The sequence below is a fragment of the Aquarana catesbeiana genome, linkage group LG01, assembly GCF_042186555.1.
Source record: "Aquarana catesbeiana isolate 2022-GZ linkage group LG01, ASM4218655v1, whole genome shotgun sequence".
NCBI lineage: Eukaryota > Metazoa > Chordata > Amphibia > Anura > Ranidae > Aquarana > Aquarana catesbeiana.
This window is the reverse complement of record NC_133324.1, coordinates 953795183-953817123: the sequence shown is the minus strand read 5'-3', so window position 1 is coordinate 953817123 and position 21941 is coordinate 953795183. Positions and strand designations below refer to the sequence as shown.

Sequence of the window (21941 nt, the reverse complement as noted above, 5' to 3'; positions counted from 1 at the left end):
TGTTATTATAGCATTGCATCCACAGATGTCAGACCGATAAAAATACATTGTGATTGTCAACTTCAATTGCTGTAAACATGAAGAGGCTCTTTGAAGGACTTTAGAAAAAATGTAACTTGAATGCAAATTGGTAATTCCCTGTATTGTGGTGGTTAGTTGTCATTGAAAAGGGCATGTTTTTGATTTCTCTTTAACCCTTTTGTGTCCTGAGTGGGAAGCAGTGAACAGGACACATTAGTAACTGATGTCTATGTTCTGGTTTTCAGGAGAAGAAAGGACAGGAAGTCCAGAAAGGTCCTGAGGTGGAAGTGGCCAAGCTGGACCGACTCCTCGTTCTGGTCAGAGAACCAGAGAACAAATCTGGGTAATGAGATCAAGGTTATCCGAACGATGTTGGGCTGGAAGTTGAAATTATGTATCTGAATAAAAATTATTCCATACAATGTATAAAAAATAAAATCTCTATTTTTCATGGCTGACTTCCCATTATTTCCTTGTGTATTTATAGTGTCTGAAGTACCACAACTAACTTCTTCTTTTGTCACTCCAGGGGGATAAAATGGAGAAGTCAATTGGCCGCCATTTGTAGCCATTTGAAGTTTTTCATTTACTTTCATTTGTGAAGCCCCAGGTGATTTCTAGTGACCCTTTCCCCTTTGCCTTTGCTGTGTGTTACCGCAAGCTGATTAACATATGGCATTTTGTACAGTAATGTGCTTTGCTTTAAGGCAGCCCATTTATTTGGAATGTCACCTAAAAAAAATACAGCACTCGGATATCTTTAAATGCCCTGCACATACACAAAATACATGGAAAAAATGAACCTTACAATAATTATATATATATATATATATATATATATATATATATATATATAAAATATTACCAAAAGTATTGGGACGCCTGCCTTTACACACACATGAACTTTAATGGCATCCCAGTCTTATAGGGCGTACACACGGTCGGACTTTGTTCGGACATTCCGACAACAAAATCCTAGGATTTTTTCCGACGGATGTTGGCTCAAACTTGTCTTGCATACACACGGTCACATAAAGTTGTCCGATCGTTCTGAACGCGGTGACGTAAAACACGTACGTCGGGACTATAAACGGGGCAGTGGCCAATAGCTTTCATCTCTTTATTTATTCTGAGCATGCGTGGCACTTTGTCCATCGGATTTGTGTACACACGATCGGAATTTCCGACAACGGATTTTGTTGTCGGAAAATTTTATCTCCTGCTGTCCAACTTTGTGTGTCGGAAAATCCGATGGAAAATGTCCGATGGCGCCCACACATGGTCGGAATTTCCGACTACACGCTCCGATCGGACATTGTCCATCGGAAAATCCGACCGTGTGTACGGGGCATATGTCCGTAGGGTTCAATATTGAGTTGGCCCACCCTTTGCAGCTATAACAGCTTCAACTCTTCTGGGAAGGTTGTCCATAAGGTTTAGGAGTGTGTCTATGGGAATGTTTGACCATTATTCCAGAAGTGCATTTGTGAGGTCAGGAACTAATGTTGGACAAGAAGGCCTGGCCCACAGTCTCTGATCTAATTTTACCAAAGGTGTTTTGTCGGGTTGAGGTCAGGACACTGTGTAGGCCACTCAAGTTCCTCCACCCCAAACTCGCTCATCCATGTCTTTATGGACCTTGCTTTGTGCACTGGTGCGCTGGATGCTGGTTGAGTGAAGGATGAGTCAGCTGACTAGGAAGCCCAATTCCAGAGCCGCTCTTTCCGGCTTCCGGGTCTGAGCTTGGGCTTCCTAGTGAGCTGACTCGTCCTCCACTCGAACAGCGTCAGCCACAACACACCAACAGGCTTCCCCTGGGCTGTCAGCGGTCTGTCACCATGCCACGATCCACGGCAACTTCAGCTCCACGTCAGCCATCTTCTTGAGCTTCAGTCAGTGGATTTCATCTCCCTCCGGATTCCATCTGGTGCAACATGGACGTTGGCGCCACCCATGTTCCACCGTCGACAACTGTGGAAGCCGTCAGCTCCTCACTGCCTCGGTGGCCTCGAGTGGTATTGTAGGCTCTTTCATTTTTATCCATACCCATACATATACTGGTTATCACCCCATTTTGAGTCCTTTTATGGGTTTTGAAGAAAATAAACTTTGTTTTAATTTATTACTTCTCTTGTTGGATTGACTTGGCATTTATCCTGCTATTAACCCATTGAACGCCCCTTCTGTTTCCCAAACATTCCCATAGACACACTCCTAAACCTTGTGGACAGCCTTGCCAGAAGAGTTGAAGCTGTTATAGCTGCAAAGGGTGGGCCAACTCAATATTGAACCCTACAGACTAAGACTGGGATGCCATTAAATGTTATGTCTGTGTAAAGGCAGGAGTCCCAATACTTTTGGTACTATAGTGTGTGTGTGTGTAAATATTTTATTCTATCTTTTCATGTGACAACACTGAAGAAATGAGACTTTGCTACAATGTAAAGTAGTGAGTGTACAGCTTGTATAACAGTGTAAATTTGCTGCCCCCTCAAAATAACTCAACACACAGCCATTAATGTCTAAACCGCTGGCAACAAAAGTGAGTACATCCCTAAGTGAAAATGTCCAGATTAGGCCAATTAGCCATTTTCCCTCCCCATTGTCATGTGACTCGTTAGTGTTACAAGGTCTCAGGTGTGAATGGGGAGCAGGTGTGTTAAATATGGTGTTATCACTCTTACTCTCTCATACTGGTCACTGGAAGATCAACATGGCACTTCATGGCAAAGAACTCTCTGAGGATCTGAAGAAAGTTGTTGTTGCTCTACATAAAGATGGCCTAGGCTATAGGAAGATTGCCAAGACACTGAAACTGAGCTGCAGCACGGTGGCCAAGACCGTACAGTGGTTTAACAGGACAGGTTCCACTCAGAACAGGCCTCGCCATGGTCGACCAAAGAAGTTGAGGTCACGTGCTCAGCATCATATCCAGAGGTTGTCTTTGGGAAATAGATGTATGAGTGCTGTTGCATTGCTGCAGAGGTTGAAGGGGTGGGGGGTCAGCCTGTCAGTGCTCAGACCATACGCCACACACTGCATCAAATTGGTCTGCATGGCTGTTGTTCCAGAAGGAAGCCTGTTCTAAAGATGATGCACAATAAAGCCTGCAAACAGTTTGCTGAAGACAAGCAGACTATGGACATTGATTACTGGAACCATGTCCTGTGGTCTGATGAGACCAAGATAAACTTATTTTGTTCAGATGGTGTCAAGCGTGTGTGGCGGCAACCAGGTGAGGAGTACAAAGACAAGTGTGTCTTGTCTACAGTCAAGCATGGTGGTGGGAGTGTCATGTTCTGGGGCTGCATGAGAACTGGGGAGCTACAGTTCATTGAGGGAACCATGAATGCCAACATGTACTGTGACATATTGAAGCAGAGCATGATCCCCTCCCTTCGGAGACTGGGCCGCAGGGCAGTATTCCAACATGATAATGACCCCAAACACACTCCAAGATGACCACTGCCTTGCTAAAGAGGTTGATGGTAAAGGTGATGGACTGGCCAAGTATGTCTCCAGACCTAAACCCTATTGAGCATCTGCGGGGCATCCTCAAACGGAAGGTGGAGGAGCGCAAGGTCTCTAACATCTACCAGCTCCGTGATCATCATGGAAGAGTAGAAGAGGACTCCAGTGACAACCTGTGAAGCTCTGGTGGACTCCATGCCCAAGAGGGTTAAGACAGTGTTGGAAAATAATGGTGACCACACAAAATATTGACACTTTGGGCCCAATTTGGACATTTTCACAGAGGTGTACTTACTTTTGTTGCCAGCGGTTTAGACATTAATGGCTGTGTGTTGAGTTATTTTGAGGGGACAGCAAATTTACACTGTTATACAAGCTGTACACTCACTACTTTACATTGTAGCAAAGTGTCATTTCTTCAGTGTTGTCACATGAAAAGATAGAATAAAATATTTACAAAAATGTGAGGGGTGTACTCACTTTTGTGAGATACTGTATGTATATGTGTGTATTTCCCTTTTATTTGCAATATATACAAGAAAGTATCTATGTGTAGTTCAGCGCCTGATTAAGTCTTAATGACGAAACATGTTGGGTGGGACCAACAGGAATGCGTCCATGCTGAGTGGAACCTTGTGGCGAGTGTTGTGAGTTGGGAGAATATTAAATTGCTGTTACACATTAAATACACTGTGCACAAATTCGTTTTTTTTATTGTTTTAAGCTACAATTTCAATCAAAAATAATCATGCTATGCGATCCTCCCATCTCAATTTTATGAATGGTACTTTTTGAATGCACCTGTTGCTGGAAGCACAAAGAGGTTAAGCAGCCTTACATAACGCTCATTATGGAAGATATTGCCCATTTTGGTGGATATTGCTAATCATCTTTGACCTTCCTATCTAAGAAGTTTTTAAGATGGTGAAGGAACACACAGAGAGTTGCACCAAAGAAAAGTGGTCTGCATATCATGTCAGAACAGGCTTTCTCAAGCAGGTTTCCCCAGAGGTTGCTAGGGGATCCCTGAGCAATGGGCAGTTTCTGCCCCTCAGAAGAATACCCACTGACAGCTATGAACTTTTAAACTATCTGTAAAGGGGCATTCTTCCCATTGACCACCAATGTAAGGAGCATTCTTCCCACTGACCACCAGTGTAAGGATAATTCTTCCCAATGATCACCAATATAAGGATAATTCTTCCGAATGACCACCTATGTAAGGATCATTCTTACCACTGACCACCAATGTAAAGGGCATTCTTCTCACTGACCACCAATGTAAGGAGCATTCTTCCCACTGATCACCAATGTAAGGAGCATTCTTCCCACTGACCACCAATGTAAGGAGCATTCTTCCCACTGACCACCAATGTAAGAAGCATTCTTCTCACTGATCACCAATGTAAGGAGCATTCTTCCCACTGACCACCAATGTAAGGAGCATTCTTCCCACTGACCACCAATGTAAGAAGCATTCTTCCCACTGACCACCAATGTAAGGAGCATTCTTCCCACTGACCACCAATGTAAGAAGCATTCTTCCTACTGACCTCCAATGTAAGGAACATTCTTCCCACTAACCTCCAATTTAAGGAGCATTCTTCCCACTAACCTCCAATGTACGGAACATTCTTCCCACTGACAACCAATGTAAGGAACATTCTTCCCACTGACAACCAATGTAAGGAACATTCTTCCCACTGATCACCAATATAAGGGACATTCTTCCCACTGATCACCAATGTAAGGAACATTCTTCTCACTGACCACCAGTGTAAGGCGCATTCTTCCCAATGATCACTAATATAAGGATAATTCTTCCGAATGACCTCCAATGTAAGGAGCATTCTTCTCACTGATCACCAATGTAAGGAACATTCTTCTCACTGACCACCAATGTAAGAAACATTCTTCCCACTGATCACCAATGTAAGGAACATTCTTCTCACTGACCACCAATGTAAGGAACATTCTTCCCACTGACCACCAATGTAAGAAACATTCTTCTCACTGATCACCAATGTAAGGAACATTCTTCCCACTGATCACCAATGTAAGGAACATTCTTCTCACTGATCACCAATGTAAGGAACATTCTTCTCACTGATCACCAATGTAAGGAACATTCTTCCCACTGATCACCAATGTAAGGAGCATTCTTCTCACTGACCTCCAATGTAAGGAACATTCTTCCCACTGATCACCAATGTAAGGAACATTTTTCCCACTGATCACCAATGTAAGGAACATTTTTCCCACTGACCACTGTAAGCACTTTCAGTACAGAAGAGCAGGTACAACAAGACTTAATGGAAGGCCAGAGCTCAGCTTTAAATGAGGCCACCTTTCAGGTAAAGAGGGTCAATGGCCGTGCTGCTCACACTGACTATAGGAAGAAATCCTTTCCTGTGTATGATCCTCAGATACAGCTTTTTTTATGTGATGTTCCTCCAGCTGCCAGAACTTCTCGTATAAAAGGTTTCCGTAAAAGAGATTCTATACTTGTATCCTTCACAGCCCAGGGACATAAACACTGAGAGATCCAACTAACTACTGTATTATTATCAAAGGCATATGTAAAATAAAGAGATAAAATAGAATAAAACAGCTGTATTAAAAGTGGAAAAAAAACTACATGAATTGTAGCAGAGCTGGAACTGAGACTTCTGATGTAAATCCGGAGATGATACAGCTCAGGTGAGTGAGTGCACCAACCCATGATCTACCTTGTCTTACAGTTCCCAACAAGTGAGCAACACCTCACAGACAATAAAGAGTCCATAGCCTAATATTTATTATTTGTTGCAATCCATAACACCCCTTACGGCTTCTAAATGGTTGTTGGCCAGAGTGCTAAAGTCTCCAACAATACTTTGGTTTCTCGGGTTATGTTCTATGAGAATATGAGAGACTTACTGTGTTACAAAGCGACACCATGTCTACATTTTATAAAATCTGGACCCCCCTGGACATGCCTCCTACCTTTCAGATGGACTCCCTATCAATCTACCATTACCATCTTACAGTGCTGATCTTCTCTTAGAAATGACCACCCCATCACTACCCCATTTTTTTTTCAGGAGCGCCCTTCCCTTGGGTCCTCTGTTAACTTGACAACAGGCACCCCCTCTTGTCCCGTTCCTCCGCCCCAACCTTTTTCATACCCTCACCCTTGTGTACCTCTCCCCACCCCAGCACCCTTCCTTTCCTTCCTCCTGGTTCCATTGACAGTTTATATTTAGATGGTTGAGGACAATTCAGTCCTCCTTGTTCTTTGTTTAGTCCGGAATGATGTAGACATACATTTGGATACACAAGCATAGAAGAGGTGAGAGGAAGACTCAACACCTTGAATAAATGTAGGCATAGGCATGTTACAACAGAGAAAAGTTCAGTGCGCTACTCAAATAATAATGTGAATATAAAGAAATGAAAAAATTATAGTTCATATGGAAAATGATGGTATCATAAACCGGAGGTGTGATTCCTCTTTAAATCTTCAGTAAATCTTCTATGGATCTTCTAATCTGCTTACCAGATTTGATGGATCCCCACCACAGAGATCATACGAGCCTGAACAAACTCCTCTCGGGGTCAGGAACAGCTGGTCTTTGAGTAGAGACAGACTTCCCTCCACGCCTGGTAGTTGAAATTTCAGAGGCAGCAATCAGGAACGCTCTCCTCCATTAGCTGCTCCAGCAAGACCACTTGTAGCAGGAAATAGTATATTTTAAAAGAAAAAGAGGCGCTTCATTGTGCAGTAGTTTAAAATGATTTAATCCATGAATGGACAACTGACATCAAAGCATTGGCAGGGTAAAACACCATAGCAATTAAAAAACACAGCCGACGCCGAAGCCGATCAGCTGAGAGTGTGGTGACGTCAGGTCCTCTGGCTTCACCCAACGTACATTTCTCCTAAACAGGCATCGGCTGGGAGAGGAGGCCTCCTCTCCCAGTCGATGCCTGTTTAGGAGAAACGTACGTTGTACCCAAGATTGATTGTACCCAAGATGTGATTATTACTGGTAAAATGCAAAAGAAAATCGCATTAAGCTTAAGAGTTGTCGATGACAGCTTAGTCAGTGTGCTGAGAGCACTCTCTCAGCACACAACCTCAAGCCACCATGGACGCATAAGTGCAAGAGCTGGGCAATAAACCCCACCTGTAGTCAGGTGCAGTCTTTATTCTCCACTGCAGGTGGTGCTCAACCGTAGTGTCAATGGAGATAGGGGAGGAAGTGGAAAGGAACGCCGTTCCTCTATGGTTTCCTCAGTTACAGGGAGGCAGCTATTTCATTGGATGGCAGCGCCTCATGTGACTTTGGCAGCCATCTTGGGTCAGCCTATTTAAGACCCTGACTCCTGGGCTTGGCACACTTGGAGTCTATTGAAGACCATGACTCCTGGGCTTGGCACACTTTTAGCGAGTGGACAGGTTAGGGACAGGTACTCCGACTGTCACAGACAGTGGAAGCGATAAGGAAAAGTTCCAGTGGAGTAGGGAGAGAGCTGGGCCTACGTCTACCTCTTCAGGAAGCTTCCCTTTTGGGTCAGACCAACCAGGCTGCAGTTCGCTCCCCGAGACAGACGCTGTTGCCATCTAGGAGTCTTCTGTCTGCTGATTATCTGCTGCTCCACTGTAAGTGACCTCAGTCGGGTGAACTCCCCACCAGGCCTGTTTGTACCATTGACTTGGCTGTTACATTTCAACGTTCTCTGCAAATTGTGCCAGCCACACCACACTGCACCTATCCAACACAGTCTCTGTGCCACCACCTACATGCATTCTGTGTTTGCCAAGTGGTTAACAAGAGAATCCATACCAACCATGCACAAGCTGGAATCATCTAAAATTCTGAGGATTTAAAATACAATAGTTCCATCAAGCGACAAATCATTACAATACAAGCCTTGGGACAGACTCTGTCTGGGGTGAAATGCGTAATCACAAGAATTTATATAAGTAAGCTGCTGATGAGGGAATGCAAGATCCCCAAATAATGTGGAACATCTACATGCAGAAAAAAATACTTGTGCAGAACATTTGGATGAAATACAGAATCTGCAGGAGCTTTGAGGAATCGGATGTGAGCCTTGCCGCCAATGAAGAAAACTGCTGTCACTTACCTGCAGTGTGGTGATTTGTTACGTTGGGGGACTATTATTTTTTGTGAGGTGCTGATTACTATAAACCCGGAGATGCTAATCCATGGCTTAGAGCATTTCCAGGTATGAATAGGAGATCCCCCCCCCCCCCCCCCGTATCTCATCACAGCCAGCACTTATGTATCATTACATAAATGCAACCATCTTCCTGATTGAACAAAACAAAGTTCACTTATTTATGTGTGAAGGTAAATAAGTCATTTAAGAAGTGATTATACATTACCATATAGATTATAGGCCTGATTGCAAAGAGATGGCTGATGAGGTAGGGGGAGGAGGAGGAGGAGAGATCTGATGAAGACACTTTGGGGCCTGGAGAAGGTGTCAGATGATTTAAAGCATCAGTCCACCCAAAAGTGATTTCTTAATCACATCACAGGACTTCATATTCGTGACTGCTTGGGTTATGCTGCCACCTTCAGGTGAATGGACACTGGTAAAAAAAAGAGAGGAATCTCCGCTTAGGTATAGCTCCTCCCAGCTCAGATAAGCCTCAGATTTAAGCTAGGGTCCTTAGGTGATAAATGTTCCTAGCTACATCCTTCTGAAGATCTCTTTTTGTGGGCTTTAGTTCCCCTAATTCCAGGCCTGTTCCTAACACCCTTCTTGGGGCAGCGGAGATTTCATCCAGATCAGATGCTATGGCCAGTAGGTCATGGACCCAGACCTCATGTACAGAGTAGGGACGGCCTGTAATGCCATGGGTACCGATCTCCAGGGTACCGTGTACCACCTGACTTCGCTGGTAGGGTGCTCTACAGGTCCAGGACAGTGATACACTCCTTTCCAGCTGGGTGGCTGCTCCCTTTATGGTATAAAATGCCTACAAACCCTCAGCAAGCTATGGCTTTGAGGCAGGCAGAGAGGTGGGGGAAAGGACGATGGAGTGAGCTCCCAAATCCATTTTTTTTAGGTAGGGAGGACCCCTTGCACAATTCGCACTGCAATGGCTTCCCTAAGGGTCACATTTCTTCTTAATCCCTGTCCTTAATTTCACTGTCTCAGGGAAACAATCCTCTGCTTCCTTTGTGTCCAGGGAGGAATTTTGTGAAGCCATTTCTGGTTTGCATGACCAGCTCTCAGGGGTTCTCACTGGCTCGGAACCCCATGGACACAAGTTTGCGCGCTTTCCTTACCCTCCTCCCCTTGCGAGGGAATGGAGCATTGGAGGAACATCCTCAGGATGGGTTAGAGGAGAAATCCTCTGTAGACAAGTCCTTCCTGGAGTAAATCTCAGGGTCCAGGGCTGTCTCATACACCGAAGACTACAGTAGGCTTACTAGCAAATGCGGTTCACTTTCACAATCTTCTTCTCCAAAGATCACCGGATTTAGATCCTGGAAGCCGCAAAACATCTCAAATCTTTTCATCTGCACTTCCAGGAAGTGTTGTATGCCAGTTGGGCTCACCCGGAAAATGTGTTTTAGCTATTGAAGCAATTTGCTCAGCAATACACCACGAAGAAGAAATTCTTTAAGAATTGGGGTTCTCTGTCTGTTGACCCAGCCATTTCCTACTCGAATAAGATGCTGATGGTCCCCCTGCTCTCTCCTAGCCCCCCCTGTCCCCCACAGCTCTGCCGGGTTCCCCCTCCCCTCTCCCGCTGGCTACTGCGGGGGGATGTGTCAGGATGGAGAGCGGGGAAGGGGCCAGTAAATGTGTCATTTACAGGCCCTTTTCTTATCTGAATGGAGAGTCAGTGATCGGTACCAATCACTGACTCTTTCCATTCATACCTGAAACATAGTAAACTGTGTTTACTATGTTTCAGTTTGTGAATGGAGGGGAAGCTCTGTACAGAGCTATTCCTATCCATCCATTCATTCTGTGCTGCTGAAGCTGAAGAGATGGAGACTGAGGGCTCCTCCTTTCTCTGTCTCAAAGGTGGAACTTCAGAGGTCGGTTTAGACCCCTGATATCTCACCAAAGGCCCCCAACAGGGCTCCGAAAGAATGTGTAAAAATGTTTTAAAAAATTGTGAAAATGGTAAAAAAAACAAAATTACTAATACCAGTGCAGGAAATACCATGGTCACAAAGGTCGCACTTGGGCTCAGAGAGAAGGACTCCAACTGGGCATCAGGATCAGGGGGCCCTTCATAATTTCTTGCACCAGAGCCCTGAAGGTTCTAGTTATGCCTCTGGTAAAAATTATGCCTCTGGTAAAAACGGTAAAAAAAGAAAATTACTGATATCAGTGCAGGAATTACCATGGTCACAAAGGTCGCACTTGTGACCGGGCCCTGGTGTTCCACCACCGGGCTTGGAGGGAAGGACCCCAGCTGGGCATCAGGGGGGCCCTTCATGGACCAGGGCCCTGAAGGTTCTAGTTATGCCTCTGGTGACCCATCATTAACTGATTAAGCCTTCAGAATCCAGGAAGAGTTCTTTTTGAAAGCAACAAGCCTTGGGCTGTAAGCAAAAAAGCCTGTGCCCCAGTACCGCAAGAAAAAATGGACCCGTAAGTCCTCCAGATCCAGAGGAAAATCCTCCTCACAGTGAAGGGACAGCGCCACTCGAGGGACATCTATCAACCCTCATGGCTGCCTGGACTAGAAGACTGGGTCTTCAGCATGCTGTCCAGAAGTTACAATCTGGAACTTTGCTCCTGTCCCCCCTCCACGCTTCAAGCGTTCGAGATGTCTTTGAAGCCACAAAAAACTGAGAAGTCTGCTCTCCCCGGGGGGGGGGGGGGGACACCCGTCCCAGAGGGGAAGAGGTCTCATGGCTTCTATCCTAAATTGTTTAAGGTTCCCAAACCAAACAGAGACATCCAGGGCAGGAGCTCCTGATAGGGGATGGGGGAAATTTGACCTTCTTGCCTTGGGTGCTAAATGACCTTGTTCCTTACAAGGACTGTTGGAAGGCTTTTGCAAAAAATAACAGATTATTTTGCTGGCAACGCAAAACGAAGCCCATAACAGCTAATGGAAACATCTGTTCTCATAATGGGAGTTTCAGCAATGTATAGGGAAATGTGTGTTTTATATTCTATAGATCAGCAAACTCCCGTCTGATGGTTTTCTTTACCCGGCTTTTTACTGCCATTTAAGATAATTGCAAAACAGCTAAAGCAAAAAGACTCCAAGTAAACAGCTAAATGCACAGGGGGAAAAATGCATATTTGAGAGCTAGTGTACCTGCCAAAGGACCTGCCACACAGCACAGCCAGGGAGATCAAATCACTTACAGTTAAAGACTACAGTGCTGTCCTCTCTCCACCTAGAACCTGCTGGCTGGGTAGTGAAAGAGCAGCAGTGGACTGATAAAGTCATCCCTCTGATCTCTCCAACATGTTCCTTGTCAAAGCATGTGCATGTAGTACACCTGATTGGCTCTCAGTCCTGCCCCTCCTATTTACACTGGTATGTAGACAGGTCTACTGAAAATACTAGCTGCCTGGTTGTCAAACTGGTCACGCCATGCTTCTCCTTTAGTATGTAGAGATGTTTTTAGAAATGATGTGAGTTGTCTTCCTCTGACGATGGGTAATAGTGTAGTGTTTGTGTCTCATCTTATTCTGATCCCTCTATGATCCCACTCAGGGGACTTAATATTTACTCCATCCTATAGTAGGAGATATGCCTGTAAGCGGCTCAGAGAGCCGTATTTCAACCATCTGTTATATGACACAACACCTGCCTGATGGGTGAGGGGCGGCGACCACCACCCAAATAATCCCATAATGCTGCAGATTGGCCAGTTCCTTAGAATCCAGCTCTGCGTCCAGGCAAAGGACTTAATAATGTTTTTTCTTTTTATCTTGCTGATCCCTATGCTTCACTAGCAAAGATTTATTACTCATACTGCGCACTTATAATGCTGACCCCCTGTGGACAGATTCTCCCACCTGAGCTGTGGATCTCTGCAGCTCCTCCAGAGTTACCATGGGTCTCTTGGCTGCTTCTCTGATGAATGCTCTCCTTGCCCGGTCTGTCAGTTTAGGTGGACGGCCATGTCTTGGTAGGTTTGAAGCTGTGCCATACTCTTTCCATTTTTGGATGATGGATTGAACAGAGCTCCGTGAGATGTTCAAAGCTTGGGATATTTTTTTATAACCTAACCCTGCTTTATACTTCTCCACAACTTTATCCCTGACCTGTTTGGTGTGTTCCTTGGCTTCCATGATGCTGTTTGTTCACTAAGGTTCTCTAACAAACCTCTGAGGGCTTCACAGAACAGCTGTATTTATACTGAGATTAAATTACACACAGGTCGACTCTGTTTACTAATTAGGTGACTTCTGAAGGCAATTGGTTCCACTAGATTTTAGTTAGGGGTATCAGAGTAAAGGGGGCTGAATACAAATGCCCCCACACTTTTCACATATTTATTTTTAAAAATTTTGAAAACCATTTTACATTTTCCTTCCACTTTACAATTATGTGCCACTTTGTGTTGGTTTATCACATAAAATCCCAATAAAATACATTTACATTTTTGGTTGTAACATGAAAAAAAATTGGAAAATGTCAAGGGGTATGAATACTTTTTCAAGGCACTGTAATACCAATCCTTACTCTTCTATACTACCCCTATAATATTGATCCTTATTCTTCTATATGGCTCTCTCTACTCTCATACACTGCCCCTCGTCTAATACACACAATAATATCAATACCTACTCTTATATACTTCTCCTAAATAGTGATTTTTGTTCATATACTTACCCTATAATACCGATACCTACTCTTCTACACTGCTTCTTTAATATCATTCCCTACTCTTCTACACTGCTTCTCTAATATCATTCCCTACTCTTCTACACTGCTTCTTTAATATCATTCCCTACTCTTCTGCACTGCTTCTTTAATATCATTCCCTACTCTTCTACACTGCTTCTTTAATATCATTCCCTACTCTTCTACACTGCTTCTTTAATATCATTCCCTACTCTTCTGCACTGCTTCTTTAATATCATTCCCTACTCTTCTACACTGCTTCTTTAATATCATTCCCTACTCTTCTACACTGCTTCTTTAATATCATTCCCTACTCTTCTGCACTTCCCCTATAATACCGGTCCTTACTGTAATACACTCCCCCAATAAATCCGATCCGTACTGTAATACACTGCCCCTAATAGTTAAATTCCACCTTTAATAATCCTCCTATCTGGGACTCTCTGAGTCTTCCTTCAGTAGGGATCGGTTCGCTGAGGTTGTGTTTATTTCTTGTTATTTGCACCGGTCCTCGGTTACATTGTGTCTCTTTGTCACCATTGTCGGGGGTCACACCTCCCGCACAGACTGTAGTTCCTTCTCCCAGTGATCATATCCCGGCTGGCCAGTTTTGTTCGGACTTTTATTCCTGATCCTGAACTACTCATCTGATTGGTGTACGCTCCGGGCAATGAGAGGTTAATGAGATTTTCCGCTGAACGAGCCGAATTATTGTCCTCGGTGAAGTTGCTGTATCGGCAAAGCAGACGCTTCTCTTCCTGATGGATAAACACGAGCCCTGTGTGCCACCCCCCCCCCCCTCTGATGACCCGCCTGTTTCTCCCTTCCATTGTCTTCTATGACTCTCTGGGCTCATTCATCCTGAAGAGGGGACGGGGGGGGGGGGGGGGGGTCACAAATCCAAATAATCCCCAAATCTGCAAATTCATCCGTATTCCATCCCGTGACCAGAGATCCCCCCCCCCCATCATATACAGTGGGTAAAATAAGTATTGAACACGCCACTATTTTTCTAGGTAAATATACTGTATATCTAAAGGTGCTAGTATTGACATTACATTTTTACCGCATGTTGGTAACAACCCATGCAATCCAAACAAGTCCAAAACAAATCATTTCAGAAATGAAGTTATGTGTAATAAAATGGAATGACACCAGGAAAAGTATTGAACACGCTAACTGAAATATATTGAATACTTTGTACAAAATCCTTTGATGGTAATGACAGATTCAAGACGCCTCCTGTATGGAGAATCGAGTCGCATGCGTTGCTCAGCTGTGATTTTGGCCCATTCTTCCACACAGTCTTCAAATCTTGAAGGTTCTGTGGGCCTCTTCTATGAACTTTGATATTTTAGTTCTTTCTATAGATTTTCTATTGGATTCAAGTCAGGTGATTGGCTGGACCATTCTAGCAGCTTTATTTTCTCTTTCTTTGAAACCAATTGAGAGTTTCCTTGGCTTTGTGTTTGGGATGATTGTCTTGTTGAAATGTCCATCCTCGTTTCATCTTCATCATCCTGGTAGATGGCAGCAGACTAATCAAGAATGTCTTGGTACATTTTTCCATTCATCCTTCCTTCAATGATATGATGTTTGCCAGTACAGTATGCTGAAAAACAGCCCCACACCATGATGTTCCCACCTCCAAACCTCACTGTTGGTATGGGGGTGTTTTTGGGGTAATGTGCCATTTGACTTCCAAACATGGTGTGTATTATGGCATCCAAAGAGTTCAATTTTGGTCTCATCTGACCATGGCGGGTGAGTGCATTACTTATTGTTTTCTTTGAAACAATTGTACCTGCTAATTCCAGGTCTTTCTGAGGCTCTCCACAAGTTTTCTGAAATCTTGCGTGGCGCACCTGGTCGTGGACAGTTTATGGTGAAATGATGCTCCTACCACTTCCGGATTATGGCCCCAACAGTGCTCACTGGAACATTCAGGAGTTTGGAAATCCTTCTGTAACCAACGACATCAGTATGTTTTGCAACAATAAGGTTGTGAAGGTCTTGAGAGAGCTTTTTGCTTTTACCCATCATGAGATGTTTCTTGTGTGACACCTTGGTAATGAGACACCTTTTTATAGGCCATCAGTTCAGACTGAACTAGCTGCTATTAATTTGAACTGATAAGGGGCAGGATTGCTTCCTAATTACTGATAGATTTCAGCTGGTGTCTTACCCTTTAAAAAGTACCTTTCACCCCAAAACTACGTCATCCCAATCCCTCTTTCTGAAAAGCTACTCTGATCAGCTCTGACAGGAAGAGAATACAAGTAAATAATAAAAAAAAGTAATCTCTGAAAGGTAAACCTGTATTATTATACCAGTTTAAGAATGGAAAGTCAGTTACAGGTGTCCATAAGTGACAGATTCTCTTTAAAGCCGGCCCTTTCACCCCAAATCAGACAAACCTCTGTCATCCTTATCCCTCTTTCTGAAAAGCTACTCTGACCAGCTCTGATGGGTAGAAAATATAAGTGAGTGATAAAAAATTAGATATTCTCTGAAAAGTAAACCTGTATAATTATTCCAGTTTAGGAGTGGAAAGTCAGATTATTACAGGTACCCACCGTTGACAGATTCTCTTTAAAGCTGACCTGACACCAGTGCTGGGGGTTATTTTTGCACTCACTGACACCAATGTTGGGGGTTATTATTGCGTCCACTGACACCAATGTTGGGGGTTATTATTGCGTTCACTGACACCAATGCTGGGGGGTTATTTTTGCACTCACTGACACCAATATTGAGGGTTATTATTGCGTCCAATTGGCGCCAATGCTGGGGGTTATTATTGCATCCAAATGGCACCAATGGAGGGAGTTATTATTGTGTCCACTGACACCAATGCTGGGGGTTATCACTGTGTCCAATTGGCACCTATGTTGGGGGTTATCATTGTGTCCAATTGGTACCAATGTTGGAGCTTTTATTGCGCTCACTGACACCAATGTTGGGGGTTATTATTGCATCCAATTGGTACCAATGGAGGGAGTTATTATTGTGTCCACTGACACCATTGCTGGGGGTTATCACTGTGTCCAATTGACACCTATGTTGGGGGTTATCATTGTGTTCAATTGGTACCAACGTTGGGGGTTATTATTGCGTCCACTGACACCAATGCTAAGGGTTATTTTTGCACTCACTGACACCAATATTGGGGGTTTTTATTGTGTCCACTGACACCAATGTTGTGGGTTATTATTGCATCCACTGGCACCAATGCTGGGGGTTATTTTTGCACTCACTGACACCAATGTTTGGGGTTATTGTTGCATCCAATTGGCACCAATGTTGGGGGTTATCATTGTGTCCACTGACACCAATGTTGGGGGTTATTATTGCATCCAATTGGCACCAATGGAGGGAGTTATTATTGCATCCACTGACACCAATGTTGGGGGTCATTATTGCATCCGCTGACACCAATGTTGGGAGTTATTTTTCCATCCAGTTGGCACCAATGTTGGGGGTTATCATTGTGTCCACTGTCACCAGTGCTGTGGGTTATTATTGCATCCACTGGCACCAGTGTTGGGGGTTATTTTTGCATCCAACTTACACCAATGTTGGGGGTTATCATTGTGTCCACTGACACTAATTTGGGGGTTATCAATGTTCCACTGACACCAGTGTTGGGGGTTATTATTGCATCCAATTGGCACCAATGTTGGGGGTTATCATTGTGTCCACCGACACCAATGTTGGGGGTTATCATTGTGTCCAATGACGCCAATGTTGGGGGTTATCAATGTGTACACTGACACCAGTGTTGGGGGTTATTTTTGCATTCACTGACACCAATGTTGGGGGTTATCATTGTGTCCAATTGGCACCAATGTTGGAAATTATCGTTGTGTTCACTAACACCAATGTTGGGGGTTATTATTGCATCCGCTGACACCAATGTTGGGAGTTATTTTTCCATCCAGTTGGCACCAATGTCAGGGGTTATCATTGTGTCCACTGACACCAGTGCTGTGGGTTATTATTGCATCCACTGACACCAGTGTTGGGGGTTATTTTTGCATCCAACTGACACCAATGTTGGGGGTTATCATTGTGTCCACTGACACCGATTTGGGGGTTATCAATGTTCCACTGACACCAGTGTTGGGGGTTATTATTGCATCCACTGATACCAATGTTGGGGGTTATCAATGTGTCCACTGACACCAGTGTTGGGGGTTATTATTGCATCCAATTGGCACCAATGTTGGGGGTTATCATTGTGTTCACTGACACCAATGTTGGGGGTTATCATTGTGTCCAGTGATGCCAATGTTGGGGGTTATCAATGTGTACACTGACACCAGTGTTGGGGGTTATTTTTGCATCCACTGACACCAATGTTGGGGGTTATCATTGTGCCCAATTGGCACCAATTTTGGAAATGATCATTGTGTTCACTAACACCAACGTTGGGGGTTATTATTGTATTCAATTGGCACCAATGTTGGCGGTTATCATTGTGTCCACTGACACCAGTGCTGGGGGTTATTATTGCAACCACTGACACAAAAGTTGGGGGTTATCAATGTGTCCACTGACACCATTGTTGGGGGTTATCAATGTGTCCACTGACACCAGTGTTGGGGGTCATTATTGCAACCACTGACACCAATATTGGGGGTTATCATTGTGTCCAATTGGCACCAATGTTTGGGGTTATTATAGCGTCCACTGACACCAATGCTAGAGGTTATTATTGCATCCAGTTTGTACCAATGTTAGAAATTATCATTGTGTCCACTAACACCAATGTTGGATGTTATTATTGCATCCAATTGTCACCAATGTTGGGGGTTATCATTGTGTCCACTGACACCAGTGCTGGGGGTTATTATTGCATCCACTGACACCAATATTGGGGTCATTGTGTCCAATTGGCACCAATGTTTTGGGTTCTTATAACGTCCACTGACACCAATGCTGGGGGTTATTATTACATCCACTGACACCAATGCTGGGGGTTATTATTACCTCCACTGACACCCATGTGGAATTTTATTTTTGCACTCACTGGCACCAATGTGGGATGATGTTTTTGCACTCACTGTTGGGGGGTTATTTGTGTGTCCACTGACACCAATGCTGGGGGTAATTATTGCACTCACTGACCCCAATGCTGGGGGTCACTGTACTCCAACTCCTTCTGTGTGCATTATGAATTGCTGCAAAAAATTCAGCAGTACCAAAATGTTTTGGCGTTGCTGTTTTGTGGCCCTCTGGAGGTGTCGGGGGCCGCACTTGATGCCTTCTATAATTTTCCAGTTGACAACATAGGAGAACATTTTTGAGACAGTTGTCGCCCTATAACAGGAAGTGCCTGAGCAAAGACCATCAGGGCAGGATCACCAGTGATTATTATTATGAAAGCTGCAGATGGAAATATATTGAAGATGACATGAACATGTTACAGATTGTATGAGATTATACAGATGGGGTGTAGATCTCGTCTAACATTTCAGTGGTAGTTTCCTTGCAGCACTGGGTCACCGTTGGAAATCATTGGCGGTTACCTGATTGTAGTGACTAGAGACATAAGACACACGGGATGATAAAGCTGGAACTGAGTTTATTGAACAGTCATTACATGAGAAGTGGTGACACGCGGTGCTCGCTATACACAATCTGGTTTATAGGGTGCAGAATCCGCTACAACAGGAAATCACATTTCTCTCAGTGGAAGTTCTATGGTGGAAGAAGATTTGGTGCCTCCTAACACAATGCCGTCCCAACCCGTGGCTTGTAAGATCAATGCCTACCCTGGCTTCCTATTGGTCAGTTTTTGACTCTCTAAAGCTGAGATCCAGACAAACAGCTCAACACAATCTGTGTATGTTCATTTTTATTTTTATTTTTTTTGCAGGTAAAATGACCAAATCTGCAATTAAGTTAGCTTTCGCTAATCTCCTGAACATCAGGACTGGGAGGGGCAGCTCTATGATTTACTGCACTGCACAGTGCTGTTAAAATGTCTACTCCTTATTATGGCCAGTGATGTCATCACTCAATGTCCAGAAAATTTCTACACATTTTTATGGCCAGTGATGTCATCACTCAATGTCCAGAAAATGTCTACTCATTTGTATAGCCAGTGATGTCATCACTCAATGTCTGGAAAATGTCTACTCATTTGTATAGCCAGTGATGTCATCACTCAATGTCTGGAAAATATCTACACATTTTTATGGTCAGTGATGTCATCACTCAGTGTCCAGAAAATGTCTACACATTTTTATGGCCAGTGATGCCATCACTCAATGTCTGGTAAATGTCTACTCATTTTTATGGCCAGTGATGCCATCACTCAATGTCTGGTAAATGTCTACTCATTTTTATGGCCAGTGATGCCATCACTCAATGTCTGGTAAATGTCTACTCATTTTTATGGCCAGTGATGCCATCACTCAATGTCCGGAAAATGTCTACTCATTTTTATGGCCAGTGATGTCATCACTCAATATCTGGAAAATGTCTACACATTTTTATGGCCAGTGATGTCATCACTCAATGTCCGGAAAATGTTTACTCATTTTTAAGGCCAGTGATGTCATCACTCAATGTCCGGAAAATGTCTACTCATTATTATGGCCAGTGATGTCATCACTCCATGTCTGGAAAATATCTACTTATTTTTATGGCCAGTGATGTCATCACTCAATGTCCGGAAAATATCTACTCATTTTTATGGCCAGTGATGTCATCACTCAATGTCCGGAAAACATCTACTCATTATTATTGCCAGTGATGTCATCACTCAATGTCTGGAAAATATCTACTCATTTTTATGGCCAGTGATGTCATCATTAATGTCCGGAAAATGTCTACTCATTTTTATGGCCAGTGATGTCATCACTCAATGTCTGGAAAATGTCTACTCATTTTTATGGCCAGTGATGTCATCACTCCATGTCTGGAAAATATCTACTCGTTTTTTTGGCCAGTGATGTCATCACTCAATGTCCGGAAAATGTCTACTCATTATTATGGCCAGTGATGTCATCACTCCATGTCTGGAAAATATCTACTCATTTTTATGGCCAGTGATGTCATCACTCAATGTCTGGAAAATATCTACTCATTTTTATGGCCAGTGATGCCATCACTAAAGGTCCGGTAAATGTCTACTTATTATTTTGGCCAGTGATGTCATCAGTCAATGTCTGGAAAATGTCTACTCATTATTATGGCCAGTGATGTCATCACTCAATGTCTGGAAAATGGTCTAATTTCCTGTCTGCCGGTGGAGGGTTTCGAAGCACTCCCCACATCTCATTCTTTATTCATGGGGAGCTCTTTAATATTACTTTTCCCATATTCATTCAGACATGATTAGCATTTGTGGGCAGGCTCTTTGAGCAGTGGGTGTATGTGCATTGTGCTATGATCCTCACAAGGGGTGGGGTGGGTGAAGCTTGGCAGAAATAATCAGATTGGAATAAATCCACCCAAAGTTTAGATTGCATAGATGTGGTTCAGTCAATGCAATAGAAGGCAAAAACTACACGGGCGTGTCATGGGGACCGGTCACATACAGAAGGCACACATGTCTTGTCCCCTGCAGGAAAAGCTTCGGGAGGATCAGACTTCTGGCCAATGCTAGCAAAAATCTTGAGGACACCAGAGGAAAAATGTATTTATTACCCACATGTATAATAAGATTCATAAATTCATTTTTGCCTGGTAATGAGCTCTAAAACCCAACTGCTACTTGGGGAGAATGGGGAAAGCATGGAACCCCTGAGGGCTGGGTCCAATGGAGAGATTTCCCCTCCCTTACTGCCAAGACAAGAAAGTGATGAGAAAGCTCCCTGTTAGGAACACCAAAGCCCATTTTACCAGTATAACATGGAATTCTTAGATCTGTCAGGTTATCATTTGTGTCTTCCTGCCACAGTGACAACCATTCTCCTCATTTCCTGTCCTGCTGTCACAGGTTGTCAGAGGGACAGGAAGTAAGGGGAAATCTTCTCACAAAAGGCTATACCAATTTGATGCAAATATTTACTTTTTACAAGTTTTTCCAAATGTTATGGCTGGAGTTCAACTTTATATGGTAACTGTAAGGAATTCAATGCTCATGAGCTGAACCATGGACAGCAACCTCAGTTCTGGAGATTCCCAGGTGCTCTGGAAAGTCTAAAACATAAACACCCACTTCTCATAGGACAGTGGTGCTTTGCCTGATTCCCCCTTGTACCTCATAACTGATCACCGGGGCTTCCCATCACGCTGCCAATCCAAGGAAGGGTGACTGGGCCAAGCATATAGGTTTCAGAACTCCCAGGTTGCCCCATGTGTGGGCACAAGGATGGGCCTGCTAGAAGCCTGGAGGTCTGTGTGTGGTCACCACGATGGGCCTGCTATAAGCCTGGAAGTCCGTGTGTGGGCAACAGGATGGGCCTACTATAAGCCTGGAAGTCCATGTATGGGCACCAGGATGTGCCTGCTATAAGTCTGGAGGTCTGTGTGTGGGCCGCCAGATGGACCTGCTATAAGTCTGGAAGTCCATGTGTGGACACAAGGATGGGCCTGCTAGAAGCCTGGAGGTCTGTGTGTGGGCACCATGATGGGCCTGCTA

General features: G+C 43.9%; 1 protein-coding gene across 1 annotated transcript in view; it reads left to right on the top strand.

The window, feature by feature from the left end:
* The window catches only part of DNAI1 (dynein axonemal intermediate chain 1), a 241688-nt gene extending 241214 nt beyond the window's left edge, over positions 1-474 (top strand). Inside the window, exon 21 of the mRNA XM_073611715.1 lies at positions 267-474. Coding sequence (XP_073467816.1) covers positions 267-368 — 102 coding nt within the window. The 3' untranslated portion in view covers positions 369-474. The remainder of the gene's footprint in view (positions 1-266) is intronic.
* The last annotated feature ends 21467 nt before the right edge of the window (positions 475-21941 follow it).